Here is a 19510-nt window from a genome sequence, read left to right as displayed (position 1 = left end):
CACCTGGGGAGGTTGGAGAAGGAAGGGGTAGCTGCCAAGGAGCAATGGCAAGGTCTCTGAAGATGAAGGTTTCCTGTTTCCATCCGCATTGACTATAACTCCTTTGGGAGGTGAACCATGTCTGCCAGAGTGGGAAATGGCAAACATCACACCCCAGGGGGCACTATTCATTTTTCTCTGAGGTTTCCTATGCACGTCGCCCCCTAGTGGTCACTGCTGTTGCTCTGCCCATGCCCAGCCCTGGGAACTCCCCCCATAATTATTGGAAACCCTCCCAGGAGAACATCACTACCTCGAGCCCAGTTGACTCTTCTAACCATGTCTTTTGAAATCTGGTCATTTTGCAAAAATGAATCTTTGAACCTGACATATCGCTTAGTCCAGTGCTACTCTGGAGCACTGAACTTGGGGGAAACTGCCAGCACAGGACTGTGATATAATCACTCTGACTCAGATTAGAGGCAGACCATGTGCTCTTGTACGAGCCACTCACGTGCTCTGAACACCCATTTCTACCATTCCCAAAACAATGGCTATGAAAATCCACGTTCTGTCATGTTTGGGGGAGTAACTTTAGGAGACAATATAAGTAACATACTTTAATGATGACAGTGAAGAAAATACACTTTATTCAACCCTTCTGCTCTTCTGGATGAGGAAACCGAGTCCCCTGAGATGAATGAGGTTGCCCAAAGTCATACAGGAAAATTGTATCAGACCTGGGACCAGGACCCAGTCTTCAAAGAATGGCTTACAGACTGGACTCAGAGTCACTGGACATGCTTGTTACAAATGAAAATCCTGGGCCCACATACTGCAGAAAAACAGGGACCACTGGACGTGGGGCCTCAACATTTTTTAAATTTCATTTTCCATTTTTTGACTCTCCTGCCTTGGATAATTCTCTATACACTAAAGTTTGGACCTACCATTTCCAAGACCCAATCCCTAGACATGATTTGTCCTAGAACACCAATTTCACATGTCAGCATTCTTCCAACATGAGTATTTTTGCTGTTTGCTGAAATATATCTATTTTCTTAGTTGGGGTTTGAGCTGGAGCCATAGCTGGAAAGTAGGAATATTGGAGGTGACAGTCTTAGATTCGGTGTCCCGCCCTGACACTTATCAGCTGTGGCAGAGAAATTTGGCAGCCAAATTACTCAGTATCTCTGGGCCTTAACTCCTATTGTCACACAGAAGAGATGGTTTTGCCTTGTCACCTAGGTTTAAGATGGTTTGAGTGAGACAGTGTTAGTGAAATGGTTAAGAGCATCTCATACATAGTAGGTACGCAGCAAATACTAGTTCTTTCTTTTTTCTAAGAAAATTTATGTAGCTCAGTGATAAATGTCGACCCAATTGATGCTACAGAAGGCACAAGGCAGGAGACAGTGTCTAATTTGGGTGGCAGTTCTGTTGGAGTGCACACATCTTGGATCAGGACCCACCTAAAGGCAACCTTAAAACATTACTTCATGAAATTCAGCCTTTTTCAGTGTTCTGATTTGGGTTATCAGTTTGCTGGTGAGCGGGAGGGTGCAGAGCAGGTGGAGGATCAGGAGGGGATTTTTTTTTTTTAATAAAAATCAAATCCCGCCAGCTCCTGAGTTTGGCCTCTTTTTAAAAGCACACAGTGAGCACTGGAGTTTTGATGAGCTTCTTTGGGAACCCATAAGGCATGGAGGAGATTCTTTGCTTGGCAGAAAATGCCATTGTGTAAGATTCAATAAACTTTTTGCTAGTTTGAAAATATGTCCCTCTGATGCTAAGCCAGCTAGATCTTTTTTTTCCCCAGATCTTCATTTCAAACTTCCCCAGCACCTTGCATGGTGCCCACAGCACGTAGTAGACACTCAATATGGATTTTATTAATAAGTTGTTGAATAAAGTTGGGCATAGCATTCGAAGGGAATGTTGTAGTCTTTTCTGAAGAGGTACTGGGAAATAGAAAATTTAACCAAATGGAAGTCAAGAGACCTGTGTCCTAGATCCAGTGCTTCTTCTACCCAGTTGGCGGTCCTTGAGCCCATAGCTTTAGTAGTCTCTCCTGTAGAATGGAAGGTTGGGTATCATTGATCTCTTTGGCCCTTCCATCTCTATAACCAAAGATCCCAGGCTTTGCTCTGATTGGCTTGCCTAGTCATGCACCCACCTCTGAACAAATTGTTATGGTGAGGGCAATGGAATGGGTTGCTTGTAGTCCCTGGGGAACAGCTTGGGGGGGGGGGTGTGTGGGATAGTGGTTGTGTGTGTCATCCAAATCACATGGATTAAGAGTAGGAGACAGGTGGATTCCCCACCTGAAAATAGGGGGCTCTTCTTGGAAGTAGGGTGAGTAAATGATTGGTGTTCGCCAATCTTGCCACAAAAATGCTGTGTAACAAGCAACTTCAAATCTTGGGGTTTAACATCTATTTAGCAGCATTTACTGAGACCAGGTGTCTATGCTGATGTCGGAGGTTCTCCTAGTCTCTCTGAGTTGACATATACCTGGGAGTTGGCTGAATGCTGGCTGATCTGGGCTGGTTTTAGCTGGAATGACTCGGGAGACTTGGCTGTGCTCCATGTGTCTTTCATCCTCAGAGGCGGTAGCACAGACATCTCATGATGATGGCGTTGGTATAAAAGAGGAACCGCAAACCAGTAAGCACTTCTTCAAACTTCCGTTATGTCATGTCGGCTAACATTCATTAATCACATGTATGAACTCAGAATCCAATGGTGGGGGAAAAAAGATCTTCCTCTTTTGGGGTGAGTTTCAAAGTCACATACAAAGAGCATGGATGCAGGGAAAGGCAAATAATTGAGGTCATTTCATGCATGAATCTAACGTAGGATCCCAAATCTCACAATTATCTGCTTTGAGATGGTCCTTTGCTATAGCAAATTGGAAGGACGCACATAGGATTAAGGATAATTAACCCTTATTTGCTTCATTAAAAAAAAAAACACTTGTATAAAATTTCATCAGAGGGGAGGTCGATCAGAAGATAAACCACACAAGGAACTTCTGAAAAGAATGATCTCCATCTACGGAGCAGCAATGCAGGATGCATGGAAGGGCAGTGAATGAATGCATGCTTTCCATCCAGAGCCCTTCTGTGTAGGGGGCTCTGTGGTCAGCCATGGCTGGGGCACAAGTCCATCCATCTTTGTTCAGTAGCCTCTCAGAAAGAGGTGACTGCAAAGCAGGGCTGCCTAAGGGAAGAGACAAAGGACCTGCAGGTTTAGAGGTCTGTCGGCAACAAGACATTCACAGAGGGCTCCCTGGAGTCACAACCAAAGGGCTCATGGCACAGCCTGAACAGCTTTGGTGCAAAGCCCAAGCCAGGCACTGTTTCAGAATCCTCTCCAGCGAAGACAGTGGGAGCCCCCAGGGTTAAGACAAAAAAAATCCAGGCTTCTGGACTTCCCTTGACAATTTTCTTAGAGAATAGGATTTCAAGGAAGATGTGAAGCCGAGAGGAGAGAACCGGGAGCCCTGAGCTTCATTAGGACCTGGTTCAAATGTGACTTTCCCTACTGGTGTCTCTTTAGCAAGGCCCTGAACCAGGTGAAACGGGGCTAATGCACCATAAAGACAAATCTTCCCATCCCCTCCCTGGCTCTCTCCTGTCTGAGAAGCTAGGCTTTTTTCCTGCCTTTCTTGTTTCTGCCTGCTGAGACAGTTTCAGGAACCTGCACAGCTTTAGAGAATGTATTTTAAAAGAAGAGAGAAATACCCGGGTATTTTTTTTAACATGAACTGTCCCCCCTTTTACTTTTTAATTTAGCTTGTGAAGGAGGCAAAAAAAAAAAAAAAAAAAAGGTAGAGACCCAGAAAATATTCCTGTATATGTAAAAAGCAAATACTGTCCTACCGAACCAGAGGCCCCACAAATACAGCAGGTTGAGAGAGAGAAGTATATCTCTCTGTTACAGTCCCCAGAGGGAGTGGTACAAGTTGGTGGGGCAGCTCTACTCCAAACTGTCACTCAGGGACCCAGGCTCCTCCAACACTCTTTCTCTACCACCCTCTACAGCACTGTCCTCATCTGCATTGTTACAGTTAGCTGCTATCATAGCCAGTGGGAAGGGGGAAGAGAGGACACTCAGAGCAAGAGATTTTCTTTTAAGCAAGTCAGGTGAAGTGAAAATTGGATGTATCATTTTTGCTAACATACCACTGGCAAGAGATGAGCCACATGGCCAAATTTAGCTCCCAAGAAGGCTGGGGAAATCTAGTTTGGAGCTGGTGGCCATGTGCCCAAGAGAAGAAGGTAGAGAGAGACTTGGGACTCGAGTGGCCATGTGTTACGTCTTCCCAGGTGGGAGTGCGCCATGTGTAATGGTTTGTGCTTTTACCTGCCTTCTCTCCTTGACTTCTGCACTGCACCCTGCAAAGTTGATCTTACTATCCTCATGTGATTTTCTTCTCCTTCCTAACAATGGCGGCAATAGCAGCTACCATCTGTCGAATACCAACTATGAGGCAAGGACATTGGTATTGGACATGATTCTCTTCCGTACCCTTGACCCTCTGCCACCCAACCATTGTCGTTTGATTTTCAGTTTTATTGGTAGAACTTAGAGAGTTCAGGTAACTTGCTCAAGATCTCCAGCTTGTAAGTGGAAGAGCTGGGATCTGAACTCAGATCCATCTACTCTCAGAGGTTAGGGTCTTTCTACCATATTGTAAAGAACTTACAGTCAACAAAAATCAGGTGGGCGTTCTTCCAGACATTGTTATATACTGTATGAACCTGATGCACGGCAGCCTTAAGCTCCTACCTACTATTCCTTCTTTCTTTCTCTCATTAATCTTTCTAATTCCTCGACCTTACTGCTGAAGCCTTGTCCTTTGAGACTTGGGGCTCTGCTGTGGCTGTCGAGGGCCCAGTGTAGAATTCAAAACCAACACTTGGGCTCTTTGTCATTGCTGGAAATGATTGCTGTCCTCTGGGTGGTGGGGAGGGTATAGTAGAAGCACAAGGAAAAGAAATATTAGTTAATATCTCAAATGATCCCACTATAGTGTCATAGAGGGAATCAGTGTGATGAGCCCAGGCAACCACATCTGCCTCATGGGCTTGGGGTGGGGTGGGGGCCAGCTACATGAGATAGTATGTGTCAAGCACCTGGAGAGTATCTGACCTAGAGTCTTCTCTCCATTCTGTGAGAAGTGGATGGCTCTTTGTCCAGCCCAACTCTGGGACAGGTCAGTGACTGGCCAGCACTTCAATGTCAGTGCCCCTCAGAGATGCCAAGACCCATACACCTGGTAATGCAGCAGCCAGCCTGAACGCTGGAAGAGCCACAACCTGGCAGAGGGTGTCTCAGGTCACCCCCAGCTCCCTCCTCCTCACCTTAAGGGAGTAAAAGATAAACATAGTTTGCCTTAGGAGGGAATTTGGGGCTTTGTTAAACTTCCGGCTGTGACATTCTGATGTTTCCTCTTGAGAGTCTGATACTTACATGTGCAACCCAGTCCCTGATGTTTGGGAGAGGAGGAATCAAGAAAAGTGGTTTCTCTGTATAATTCTCACTCTGCCCTCCGTTTTCCTTAGTTTTGGGGGGATATTTTCTTGCAGATAAAACCTTGTTAAGGAAATAAGACTGTTCTTTTATAAGGCAGGCTCATCGTTAGAAAAACGGTGAGTGTTGTAGCCACAAATTCACAAATTATGAATTGGGCCTGGAATCCTGGGTTCTAATCCCAGCGCCATCACTTGGACGAGTTGCCAAAGCTCTGTAGCCTCAGTTTCCCCATTTATAAAATGAGACTGAGAATGGCACCTACCTTCGTAGGATATTGAGAGTATTAAAGAGGTTAGAGGGGGCACCTGGGTGGCTGTCGTTAAGCGTCTGCCTTCGGCTCAGGTCATGATCCCAGGATCCTGGGATCGAGTCCCGCATTGGGCTCCCTGCTCAGCGGGAAGCCTGCTTCTCCCTCTCTCACTCCCCCTGCTTGTGTTCCCTCTCGCTGTCTCTCTCTCTCTCTCTCTGTCAAATAAATAAAATCTTGAAAAAAAAAAAGGGGGTTAACAGGGGTGCATAGGTGGTACACTCGGTTAAGTATCCGACTCTTGGTCTCGGCTCAGGTCATGATCTCAGGGTCTTGGAATTTGAGCCCTGCGTTGGGCTCCATGCTCAGCAGGGATTCTCTCTCTCCCTCTCCCTCTGCCCCTCCCCATCTCTCTCTCTCTAAAATAAATAAATAAAACCTTTTTTAAAAAAAGGGTTAACAAATTCCCTAGCCAAGTATCTAGAACAGAGCCTGCATTTAATGAAGATGAGCTTTTACTCAGTTTACCAGTGGGGGAGCTAGGAGGGAGAGCAGACTTGTGCTATATCCAAGTGGTCTCTAACCAGTCCCTGCCTCCTTTACCCAACTGCATCCTGCCTCCCTGAACTCACTGCTACAGAACAGTCATGCCCCTGCAAGGCTACAGCCAGGGATATGGAGCTGGGCAGCAAGCAGTTTCTCCTGCCCCAGAAATAAGGGGACTTAACCCCTGCTTTAGTCCTGCAATTCCTGTAAAGCACGGGGCACAGGTCACTCAGATGGACTATGTATTAGCATTCTCCAGAGAAATTGAACTGTGTATACACACACACACACACACACACACACACACACACACCCTATTATTTATATATATTCATATATATCACATACGAATAATAGCTTATATATACTATTGTTTTGGTTGAAGCAATTCCCATAATAAATCTCCTTTCAGATATATATGTGTATATGAATGTGATGAATATTCATATATATGAATAAGAGGATATCTATATATATGAAAGGAGATATATTATGGGGAATTGGTTCATGTCATTATGGAGGCTGAGAAGTCCCATGATCTATTGTCTGCAAGTTAGAAACTCAAGAAAGCTGGTGGTGTGATTCCAGTCCAAGTCTGAAAACTTGAGAACCAGTGGAACCAACGGGGTAAATCCCAGTCCAGGAGCAGAGGACCAATGTCCCACACGGGATGGGACAGCAGGCCGGCAGAAAGGGCACGGAGCCTCCCTTCCTCTAATTTTTGTGGTATTTTGTCCCTCAACAAATTAGATAATTCCCACCTACGTGGGAGAGGGCAATCTACTGAGTTTATCAGTTCAAATGCAAACTTTCACAGGCACACCCAGAAATAATATTTAAAGATTTTATTTATTTATTTGACAGAGAGAGAGAGAGAACACAGGCAGAGGGAGAAACAGGCTCCCCATTGAGCAGGGAGCCCGATGCGGGACTCGATCCCAGGATCCTGGGATCATGACCTGAGCCGAAGGCAGACGCTTAACCGACTGAGGCACCCAGGCGCCCTCCAGTAATATTTAATCTGGGCACCCAGTGGACCCATTCTGGTTGACACACAAAATTCACCATCACAGACCAGATGACCAGAACATGAAACATTCTGCCCGTTGCTCATATTTTAGAGATTGTTGTTGGAATCTGAAATATTTCCAGTGCTTTCCTGCCTTAATCAAATGCATCATTGTCCCCCCTACTGTGTGCCAGGCAATGGGCAAGATGTTGGGCATACAGTAGTGAGCAGAGCTGATACGGCCTCTACCCTAATCGGAGCTTATATTCTAGTCAAAGGAGGCAGAAAATACCCAAGTAACTAAACAAGATAATCTCATAAAATGATACAGCCTAAGAATATAGTAAAATGGGGAGAAGTGATGAGAGCAATTGGGGGCGGGGAGGGCTCTCTCTTGACTGGCTCATCAAGAGGGATTTTCTGAGGAAGTGACCTTTGCTCAGAGAACCAAATGACAAGAATCCAGATACGCAAACAAAAAGAAGAGCATTTTGGCAGAGAGAGCAGCAAGGATGCAATCCAGTGGCTCTGACATAGTGAAAAGCTTGGTGTGTTCAGGAACAGAAAGGAATCCTGTGTGTACTGGATTGAAGAGTATCCCTCCAAATCTCTATCCACTCAGAACCTCAGAATGTGACCCCACTGGGAAATAGGGTCTTTGCAGATGTAATGAGTGAAGGAGGTCATACTGGATTAGGGTGTTCCCAATGTAATGACTGGGACCCTTATAAGAAGAGGGAAATTCGGACACATAGACCCATACAAAGAGGATGGCTGGGTGGAGTCAGAGGCTGATACTGGAATGAGGCAAAAGGCAAGGAATGCCAAAGATTGCAGCAACTACCAGAAGCTAGAAGAGGCAAGGAAGGATCTTCCCCTAGAGCCGGCAAAGGGAGCATGGCCCTGCTGACACTTTGATTTCAGACTTCTGGAATCTGTGAAAGAATAAATTTCTGTTGTTTCAAGCCACCCAGTTTGTGGTAATTTGTTATGGCAGCCCTGGGAAACTAATACACTCTGTGATGGGTTCATAACAAGCGGAAGAGATGAGGGTGGACAAACAGCCAGAGATCAGGTCATGCAGACCTTGGGGCCGCTGCAAATAATTTGGATTTTATTCTTAAGTGTAATGGAAAGATTTATCACTTGAGTTCAACATATTCTTAGACCGAAAACAGGGACAAATGGGGAATGGTGAAAGCTTAGGTTGGTCGGGGCATTGCTTACCAGGTTAGATTCATCACCTGAGACCCAAGAATATCACCAAGGGAGAATGAGCTGTAGGAAGCCCTCCTTAAGATATATTTGGCCCAAGGAAAGAAGGTAGGTGGGAGGCCACCTGCTGAGACCCTCAGATGTGCAGCTTGTTTTGAAAACTGGTTATTACCTTGACTCTCTCCCTTTCCACGGAAGTGGAGGCTCCAGCCCACCCTGCACCTGGACAAGTGTCTGCTGCTAATTAGGGGAGAGACAGATGGAGCAAGGTACAGTTTAATTTTAAAGCCTTGGTTCCTTCAAGGCAATTAGGCTCATTGGAAGGAAAGCACCTTTTTCATTCTTTCTTCCTCTTTTTAAATGAAGAAAAATCAAACTGGAGAGGCCCAGTGTTGTTGAAAGGCTCCCACATCTGTTTCCTTGTCGGCTTGTCAGCCATCTGCCCACGAGGTATTGGGGCTGATTAGGTTAATGCATTTATTAATGGGGCTTACAAGGCTGTTCAACAAATCTGTTATTTCTTTCACAAGAAGTGTTTTGATATACTGACAGGGACCACACTGCACAAAGCCCAGAGAGGCCAGGTAGGCTTTTCTTCCTCCTCCTCTGGATCCAAGGCAGAGGACACCAAAAACACTGGAAAGAGACTGTCACAAACATTGCATTTCCTGGGTTATGGGAACAGTTCATCCACCACCATCCACATTCTTGTTATTGAAACCATCTTGAAAATCACTCTTTGAGGAACAGTTTCGTGCCCCAGGCAAGAAATCTGTGCGTGCTCTGTACTTCTCTAAAACACCTCAGAGTCTAGTGGAGGGAAGATGGTCAAATAAATAGCTGTGAATGATATAGTCTTGCCTACTAGGCTTCAGATGGTCTGCTGACCCCTTGCTTTCTTCCTTTCTGTTTCTTGAAGCCGCCACACTCCTTCCTGCCTCAGGGCTTTTGCAAATGCTGTTCTGTGTCAGTTATATACTGCTGCATAACAAACTACCCCAAAGTGCAGTGGCTTAATGTAGCCACCATTTATTGGACTCATGATTGTGGGTCAGCCGGCAGTTCTTCTGGGTCGGGCCAGATTAGCTGTTCTCAGCCAAGTTTACTCGGTATCTGGAGTCAGCTGGCTGGTCAGTTGATGGCTGTATGGTCTAGGATGGCCTCGCCCAGTATCCGGCAATTAGCAGGCTTGTGGTGAGCATGGGCAACTGGCCTGAAGGTTTCTCAGCCTCCAGGCTAACCCAGGCCTCCTCCTTCACATGGCGTCAGGAATCCAAGCACGTGATAGCAGAAGCTATAGAACTTATAAAAGCCCAGGTTCGGGGCATATGTGACATCACTTCTGCTACAATCTACTGGTCAAAGCCAATCAGAAGGCCTGGCCATATTCGAAGGGTAAGGAAAGATATTCCTCCACTTGATGGAAGGAAGTACTGTGGCCATTTTTGCTGTATACCACGTGTTCGCTCACCTGGAATCCTGCATCTGTTACTCTTACCTCCAGATGGCAGCTAAAGGCACATCCCCAAGGGTGCCATCCCTCATTATCCCAAAAAGATCAAGTCCCCTTCTTAGGCCACTTCATAGTAGGTATGAGGCCAACACACATGGTAGGTACAGGGAAGTGAAAGGAGAAGGAAGGAAGGAAAGAAGGATTGTTGGCTTGGATGAATGCTTCCTTTGTGCTTAGCAAGTTGCCTGGCACAGAGTGAGTGCTCAATAAATGTCTGTTGGATTTAATCCAGTTCTTTCATAAGCCAAGAGACAGACAAAATATATGTATTGAATAGTTACTGCATCCCAGAATTGTGCTATGTAGCTTATATATTTCATACAATTTATTCCTCACAACAAACCTGAAAGCAGCTTGTGTTATCCCCATTTCACACCAAAGGAAATAAAGCTGTAAGAGGTTAAGTGACATTCCTGAGATCTCAGAAACTCAGGTCTGGCTGATTCCAGAGCCCCCAGAGTTTTCTGCCCACCCTACTCTTGCCTCAGGTACCAAACACTTTCTATGATCAGGGGGTCCCCAATGCCAAGCTCACTAAGAGACCAAGTCAGAGTTGGTTGTGGAGAGGGTTGTAGATTCTCCATGTGGGACCTCATGACTCCTCTTAATGGAGGCTTCTCCCCATCCCTGCACTGATTTGGCAAGAATTGAATGCCTCTGTGACTTCTTTTCTTTAGAACTTTTTGAGAAAACATCACTTATCCCAGCTGTTGGAACACCTACTTTGTAATCAGTTTTCTCAGTTTGTTAAGACAGAGGAAACCTTGAATATATCCTTTTCTCTGAGCATACCTTAGGCTAGTCAGTTTTCTGGAAAGAGGAACATGGGAATGAATGATTCTAGATCATGACTGGGGACATAATGAGGATGAGTGAGACTTTTATAACAGACTCCCAGGAGGAACAGGAGAAGGGAGCTTCTACTCCTACAATTGCCCTGATATTCTATGTGTATTCATGATATTTTGCTCTTACATCCACTCACTGGATATTTATTGAATATCTACTATCTGCCAGGAAGTAGGCTGAACATTGTGTGTACAGTGATGGGCAGGAATCTGACCTGGCCTTGCCCTGTTGGAACAGCAGTGAGAGAGAGAGCCAGTAATGAATGAAGTGCATTAACATGTACAAAATGGCATCTATGATGTGTGCCATGGAGAAGAGCCTATCATGGTGGGATGTGACCTTGTTCGAGGTCCTAGAGGGGAAGGTGGTGGGAGACAGCAGGAGAGAATAGGATTGAAATCGGAGGTCACTTACCTTTAGTTCTCCAGAAAAAGCTATGTGCTGGCATCTAGCCAGGCTTTGCTTGTGGTCTCCACTCTGGTTGCACATTAGAATCCCTTGGATGGAGGAGTGCTTAAAAAAAAATCTATGTCTGGGCCAGACCTGCAGAGATTCTAATTGAATTGTTTGGGGGAGGGATCCAGGAATCTGAATGCTTTCGAAGCTCCCCCATGTGATTCCCAAGTACTGCCAGGATTGAGAGCCCCACAGATGGAAAGATAAGGTTCATGCCTTCAGAGCTCCCAACATCTGGTTCTCAGACCAGCTTAGAGATCTTAGTATAAATATTCATAAGACTGGATAGTTCTTCATAGCACTTACCATATTTATACTCTTATGTAATCTTTGGAATTATTTGGTCACTATCTTTCCCTGCCTAATAGATGTGCACCCCATGAGGGCAGGGACCATGTCTGTTTCCGATTCCTTCTTTTATTTCCACTGCCTACCACATGGCCCGTGCCTCTATGATGAATGACTGAATGAGCAAATTGCTTGAGGAGGTTTTGGTAGATGAGGGACATGGTCAGTTTTGCATTTTAGAAAATGCCTGTGGCTGCAGTGTAGAGAATGGACTAGGTGGAGGGGATACTTGAGGCAGGGAGGCAATTTGGTGGCTGAAATGGAGCAATGGTCGAAGTTGGGTGTGATGCGGAATAGATTAGAGAAACATTTGTAGGCATAGCTGGAAGGACTTGGTGATTTAGCAGTTGTGCTAGAGGGGAGAAGGAGAGGATGAGTCGGCGAATGCCACCATATTTCTGGTTTCAGTGACTAGAAAGCTGGTGTTTGACTTTGAGAGATAAGGAAGGACCTGAAGGAGAACATATCTTTGTAATGTTGATGGGTTCAGTCTTGGCCACCTGGAGTGGGAGATGCCAGTGAATCTGTCCTGGATGTAACTGGATTCATGTTTCCCCCCTAAATCCAAGAGGGAATATCAGGGCATCCTTCTGTTGAAACTTCATGGCATTGGAAACCTAGAACTTTCTTCTGGAAGGCAGAAGGATGGGGATCTAACATTGACTTGAATTTAACTCATGTCACTTTAAGCAATGCATGGTATTTTGGGAATGTGTGCTCTTCGCATCTTTAGTAGCAGATTCCTTTTGACATTCGGTATTTTCAGACAGCTCTAGAATTTATGGAAAAGGGGACTTTCTTTTGAAAGATCACATGAGCCAGGGCTATTTACGTTAACAGGGACAGAAACCCAACTTAACCGGTATTAAGCCTGGAAGGTTAATGTGTGGCTTCCTGGGGTGTTGTGTTGAGGAGTCTGAGCGGAGGTCACACCTGCCAGGACAGAGCACTGTGATCAATGAGTGATGTCTGCCATGGACACAGAGGGGGCAAGTGGGGCATATTTTTGTGCCCTTGGTTCTGAAACTGAAGCTTTCCCTCTATGGCTTTTGAAAAGCATCAAATAATATCTATTGGACTTAGGTTCTACCCTGGCTCAGCCACTAGCTGTGGGTAACTTTTGTTAAATCATTTCATATGCCTGAGCTTGATAGTTTCCTAATCTATCAAACAGGGGTTAAAATCCCCATCCTTCCTACTTACTAGGGTTGTTGAAAGGATCAAATGGGAAAAGAAACATGGCACTATGATGCCTTCCATGAATGTACATAAAAGATAAATTTACATGTGTAACAATGTGGGATGTTGGAAGCATGGATGAAAAAGCAGCAAGTATTCCTCCTCTCCAAGAGGAGATGTAAGTTCAAAGGTTTACTGCTAAGAAATAAATTTTGTTTTATCAATCTTACTTATTTTAAGTAATCTATACACCTAATGTGGGGCTCAAACTCATGCCCCTGAGATCAAGAGTCGCATGCTCTACTGACTGAGCCAGCCAGGCATCCCACTAAGAAATAAAATTTAAAACTGTAGAGGACCTTATAATAAAAGAATTATAAGAAAATAAAATAAAAGTCTCATAAAATTATCAAATGAATATGTAGGGAAAGAAAGACTAAGGAAGGAGGGAGGGAGGGAAGGAAGAGGGAGGGAGGGAGCCAGGATCAGAAAGGAAGGAAGGAAGGAATCAAGGAATCATAGTGCTGGAGATGGTGTGGTGAAATGGTATACAGATTGGTGTGATTCTTTTGTTGTGGAGTTGGAAATATGTATCAAGAACCTTGATAATGTTTATACCCTTTGGCCAAGTAATTCCACTTTAGGTAATTCATTTCCAGGCTGGCTAGTAAAGACTTCAGGCTTTGTGGGCCCCTCGGTCTCTAGAATATGTACCTGGATCCACCACCGCAGAACAAAAGCAGTCACAGACAGTAGGTAAGCGAGTGGGTATGGCTGTGTTCTAGTAAAATTTTATTTACAAAAATAGGCAGCATCCAGATTTGGCCCAGGGGCTATAGTTTGCCGTTGTCTGATGTAGATGAAAAATACTTTTGCAGTTATCCTAAATTCAAAATTCTGAATACAAGAAGAGCTTTAGTCTTGAAGATTCTCTTTTCAGCTTTATTTATGTCAACAGCATATTGGCAAACTTAACTGTTCATTGATGGGAGGAGTGATTAATTTTAATAGTTCCACCCAATGAAATATTATGTAGGCATTAAAATGTTGTTTATTAGTGATTTATAACAACATGGAGACATGCTTGATAGAATGTTATATGGAAATTAAACTGATTTATAATGAAATTACAGTGATAGGGGCTCATATCTAAATATACACATCATCATATCATTTAACCCTTTCAACCCTATGGGAAAAAAATATATATATTTTAATGTAACTACTCTCCCTATGCAGAAATCAATCATAATAAAAACTAAGAAGCTTCTTAACTTCTTAGCCAAAGCTACACTTCTAGGAGGTGGCAGAGTTGGGGTTTCAACATAGCTCTGCTTAATTGCTAAAAGCAACAAAACACACTAATAGAAATCCCAAGTTGAACCCCATTTATTGAGAAAACCAGAAGCAAATACAGCTAAGTATTGATATTGACGGTCTTGAATGGTGGGGGACAAATACGAATATTTCTCAAGATGTTCAATATTTCTCCCTAATGAGAATGCATGATTTTAATAATGAAGAAACAACACTGGGATTTTGTAAGAAAGCCAAGGATGTACAAAGCTAGGTGCCTTATGGTGGAGAAGTGTGTATTTGGGGGGAATCTAGAGTTTCCACTGGGGATGCCCTTACCTTCTTGATCCTGATCTTGCTTGTGAAAAGAACTTGACTCTCTTTCCTTTGTCCTTTTCCTTCTGTCTGTTCCAGATGGAGTTTCTAGTGTGTGTCTCGTTTGGACTGTTGGCCCACTTTGATACTGTGCTCAGGTTGACTTGCCAATCCCTAACTGTCTCTCTCTCTCCTCTCTCTCCCTCTCTCTGCTCCCTCCTCCTCTTCTCCGTCCACCTTGGACAGCCGACAAGGTCAATGATGACTTCTCCTCCAAGCGACGGCACCTGGCCGAGCTGGCGGCCAAGGGGAACCTCCCTTTGCACCCGGTAAGAGTAGAGGATGAGCCGCGGGCCTTCAGCCCCGAGCATGGCCCTGCCAAGCAGAATGGACAGAAGTCCCGCACCAACAAGATGCCCCCACATCCCCTGGCCTACAACTCCACCACCAACTTCAAGGGCTGGGACCCCAACGAGCATTCCCTCCGGCGGCAGGCTTACGGTAACAAGGGCAAGCTTGGCGCAGCTGAGTCGGGCTCCAGCGACCCCTTGGGGACTCGCACCCAGCACTACCCACCCCCACAGCCATACTTCATCACCAACAGCAAAACAGAAGTGACTGTCTGAGCTTTCACTACAGGGAGCATCCTGGAGACCATACTCAACTGAGAGAGGCAAAAAATATCCCTGGCCCACACCCTCCCTGTCCTCCCCGACCCGCTCCCCCACACCCTGACTCCCCTTACCAACCGACGAGAAACCTGCTGGTGACGCGGAATCACGCTTTTCTTGGGTCATGCCTAACACGTGTCAGCGAGCAGCTGAGCAAGATGGAAGCAGGGACGTTCAGCAATACAGCAAAGGGGAAACTGAGGCACGGCTCTTTCGACTTCAGGCCCAAGGTGGCCAACTCACACGCCCACACCATGGGGCTAATTTTTTCTTTTCCTCCTGACTTAAAACTGAAATCCATGACGAAAAATTAAAAGTAGCACAACTTAGAGAAATCGTCCATTTGAGCACATTTGCCATTTACCATGTGCTGTCTGTTTCGGGGTGAAAGAGCCAGGTTGGGGTCGGGGGAGCCTGAGAGTGGACACGAGAGAAGAGTGTACGTAAGAAGAGGAGTCATTTGGGTAGGAAGCTGTGTGCATTATAAGTGTTTTCTAATCCCAAGAAGTAGTGACGTGGACACACAATTTTGACAAGCGTGAGACAGTAGTTGGACCCCAACCATTCTATTTATAGTACTTTTCATATCGTCAATGTTGGAAGCAAAAAAAAAAAACAACAACACACACTCAAACTCACAAAAAATAAATAGACCCTGAACCCACCGGCAGTGATGAGAAAGAAAGAGCATTTTAGAGAAGTCCCGTAAAGACCATGATCATGGACATGGGAAAGGATAAGTAGGCTTTTACGGCGGGGAGAGAGGGTCCAGAGAGTGTTAAATAACTTTTTTTCTTTAAAAAAAAAAAAGATAAATGATCACAAGCCCACTACAAAACAGACAAAAACAGCAAATCCATTTTTGTCCAGAATCCTCAAGACTTAGGAAATGAACAATGACATCAGAACAAAAGAAAAAATATTCGCAGTTGAAAAGTCGACAAGAGGTGAGAAGGGGACCCCGCATTTCCCGCCTTGCCTCCGAGACAAGAAACACACAGAAACCAGTCCTCTATTACCCATCTCTCCCTGACCCCCTCAGCCCGTTGCCGCCGCCGCCGCCAAATTTCAACTGCTTTGGACCGAAAATGTCATAAGCGTGGGTGGTGCCTTCAATGTGTTACTGTTTAATGACAGTCTTGTTTCCCAAGTGCAACGTGTGTTCTCTCGGTCACCCTCCCTCCTGTCTCCTGAAGTCAGAGATGTTCCTCTCCTCCCCCTTTGTTGGTGAGCCCGCCCATCACACATTCTGAGGGGGCTGCTACAATGTCAGGGGTACCTAAAGACGAAGACCTCCCTACTTCCCACCCTGGCACTCCCAGTCCTACCGTTACCTGGCTCCCCGAGACCTCTGGGTCTCGTAATTCCCACAGCCCTCCAAGCCACCTCCCCAGATACTTTGACGGATTCATCTCCCACCCAGAATTCCCAATCTGAACCAATTCAGAGTGGTTCTCACAGCCAGTGGCCCTTGGGCATCCCGATGAAGACGGTTTCCCTGCTCCTCCTATTTATTTCGTGGAAGCCCAAAGAGGAGAGTGCAGAGAGAGAGAAGAGATTTTGATTTTAGGTGAGGGGCTTTCAACCAGTCCCTAACAGCCTTCGCCAATGAACGGGAATCTCTGAGAGACCCAGTGTTCTTCTGGTGTCAGAAGCTGCACGTGGTGGTCCAAGAAGATCCAGAGCATTCCCTGGGATGCCCAAGGGCAGCGTTCTGCCTCAGCTGTCTCTCACCTCCAACATCATGGAAGCCGGGAAATCAGGGGCTTATTCTCCTTTTCATCCCTGGCTCCTCTGGGGAACATTGACAATGCCTGTTATCTCTCTGGGCCTTAGTCTCCCATCTGAAACGAAGGGAATTGGGGCTAGATCAAGTAAAACCTCCGCCCATTTTTAAAAATGCCCCTGTGTACAGAAGCCACCAATAGAAGATCCTCGTTTATAAGGCGGCTCTGCGCTGGACAAAGCAGGGTTGGTGGGGGGCCGGGGCGGAGATAGAGTGCCCATTTTCTCAGCCTCTTTGCTGGGATCCCAGCACTCCCCGGAGTGGGGTAAACACCGCCCAGCTTGGTCAATGTTTCCGTGATGTTAAATTATCCCTGTACTGCAACCTGCTTTTGGCATCTCTGTGTATCACCATCAAAATATTTGTAGCTAAATCAATTCACTCTTAATACTTTGAACTTTTAAAAGGAAAACTTCTTTTCGTCATTACAAATAGAAAAGCAGTATCAATCAATCACCCTAAATAGAAAGTAAGTGTAAAGATAAGGATGAAGGCAACAAAGCAGCAATTGTTCTAGCTAGATACTGTTGCTTGTGGAAGGGTCTGAACTTAGAGCCCTGCGTTTGCTGGATTGCACTTGCTCTCTCTCTCTCTCTCTCTCTCTCTCTCTCTCTCTCCCTCTCCCCCCCTTCCCTTCTGTCATTCCCTTCTCTCCCTTTTTCTTTATTAAAATGATTGGCAGATGTTAAAGAGCTGTTAAAGATATACCAGCACCCAGTGGAGACTTTGCACTCCAAGGGACTCCATCGGACGGACAAAATGAAAAGGAACCCACTCCCCTCTGTGACTCGGTGTTAACCAGTGCTATATCCACGTGCTACTACAAATCATTTTGCATTTGCTAGTGATGCACAGCGCCTATTTCAGGAAATACTGGGTCTGCTTCTCCGTGAGGTTCCCTCCAGCTCCAAAGGTCTGTGAATCTTGTTTCCCTTTTAGCTCATCTTGCCCCTTGTCCTCAGTTTACTTCATCTGACCTTTTATCCCAACGCTGATGAAGGAGCTTTCTTGATCTCTGAATCTACAGAATTTTTTCCCCCTCCGTGTTCCTTCTCTTCTGAGTAAACTTCATCCAGTGAGTTTTGTTAGTTGGGGCAGTGGGGGGCAGTTTGGGCAGGAAGGTCGCGGCGTGGTCAGTGTGATGAGGCAGGATGATGGCCTAGAACGTTCCTTTCCTGTCTCATTATCTTCTAGTTGGCTTTGCAAACTGGGGCCAGGGTGGTAGGGGTTGGACAGGGAGGGTGGTTGGAATACTGATGGATCTGTGGCTGCCACGTATCGACAAGAATCTTGTGGCTACAGTGAGGAGCTTAGAAGAGAGAAACCCGAACAAAGTAGAGAGGAAGTTCCTCCCCCTCCCGGGCCCTGGCACTAGCCTCTACTTCTTGCCTTTAGCTATCCCCGACTTCCAACCCAATGGGACCAGAGTCTGACTTCCCTTCGCCCTCCCAGAGCATCTCAGCCTCCATCCGCCTTGGGCTCTGCCTGGCACCCCATCTCACTCCTCCCACCTCCCCAGTTTTCCGTGTAAATGGAGCATATTTTATGTGCGAATATTTTAGTAACCGTATGTTCTGCAAGTAAACCTGTGTTAATACTTGTCAACAATTGCAGAGTTTATGATACCAATAATACTTCCTACAATGAAGAAAAAAAAGACATTTGTTTGTTTTCTAAAAATGTTTATTTGTAAACATGTATTCACTATATTAATATGAATTTCTTACCTGGCAATAAAACTGATTATATGTGATGCTCTTGGGGTTGTCATTTATCTTTTGTCCAAAGTTCAGGAAACAAAACAACAATAACAACAAAATGGAAGTAAAACCAATGAATCACCGAAGTGGTTAATTAGTAACAGTTTATTGTGCACACACAAAAAAGACAGTTTGCCGACCGGGAGCACTCAACCGAAAATGTGGAATGAGGCTCAGAGGTACATGGTTGTAAAAGCAGCTTAGGTCGCACACAGGCAGTGACGGTTGATTCTTCGAGGTGATGGGTTGCCATATGAGAATTTTCTTAAATGAAAGGGAACTGGTTAGTGGTGACCTCGTATCAGTTTTGGGGAACAATAAGTTTGGCTTGTGATTTTCAGAGGTGTCAGCAAGAAGTGACCCAGGTCAAGTGAGCCTTGATTGTCTTGCAAAATAAGCTAAATTAAGCTTTGCTTGTATGACTAAACTGGTTCTGTCTGCTCAGGGAATTCTCAAGGCTGGTCTCCGTTTGTGTTCGATTTTAACACTTCCTAGGGTCCCACATCTTAATCTGAGCTTCCACCAGGGACCACCACTATCAGTACAGAGAGCTAAATCTTTAATACATACTCAGGATGCATGGGAAATTGTTACAGGTAAAGGACATTTTAACTTAATAGCAACCTATACAAATTTTCCAGGAGAAAATTGGTTTTTTGTTTGAAGCCTTTTTGGTAGGAGTCTGTGTCTCTTAGGTTCACTTCCTGCCTTTAAAAAAATAATGCCATTGCTAGGTCCCCTCTAAATTCATAACTAAATTTATCTGCACTGGTCAAGAATCTTGCTGAAATTTGCACTTT

The 19510-nt window shown here is 45.2% G+C and overlaps 1 protein-coding gene across 3 annotated transcripts in view; it reads left to right on the top strand.

The window, feature by feature from the left end:
• SHISA9 (shisa family member 9) overlaps positions 1-16066 on the top strand; it is a 290130-nt gene extending 274064 nt beyond the window's left edge. For all 3 annotated transcript variants that reach the window (XM_078074792.1, XM_078074791.1, XM_078074793.1), the window contains one exon: positions 14740-16066. In XM_078074792.1, coding sequence (XP_077930918.1) covers positions 14740-15119 — 380 coding nt within the window. In that variant the 3' untranslated portion in view covers positions 15120-16066. The remainder of the gene's footprint in view (positions 1-14739) is intronic.
• The last annotated feature ends 3444 nt before the right edge of the window (positions 16067-19510 follow it).

Source organism: Halichoerus grypus, chromosome 6 (assembly GCF_964656455.1).
Source record: "Halichoerus grypus chromosome 6, mHalGry1.hap1.1, whole genome shotgun sequence".
Lineage (NCBI taxonomy): Eukaryota > Metazoa > Chordata > Mammalia > Carnivora > Phocidae > Halichoerus > Halichoerus grypus.
The sequence above is the reverse complement of the archived record's forward strand: the minus strand, read 5'-3'. Positions and strand labels throughout refer to the sequence as shown.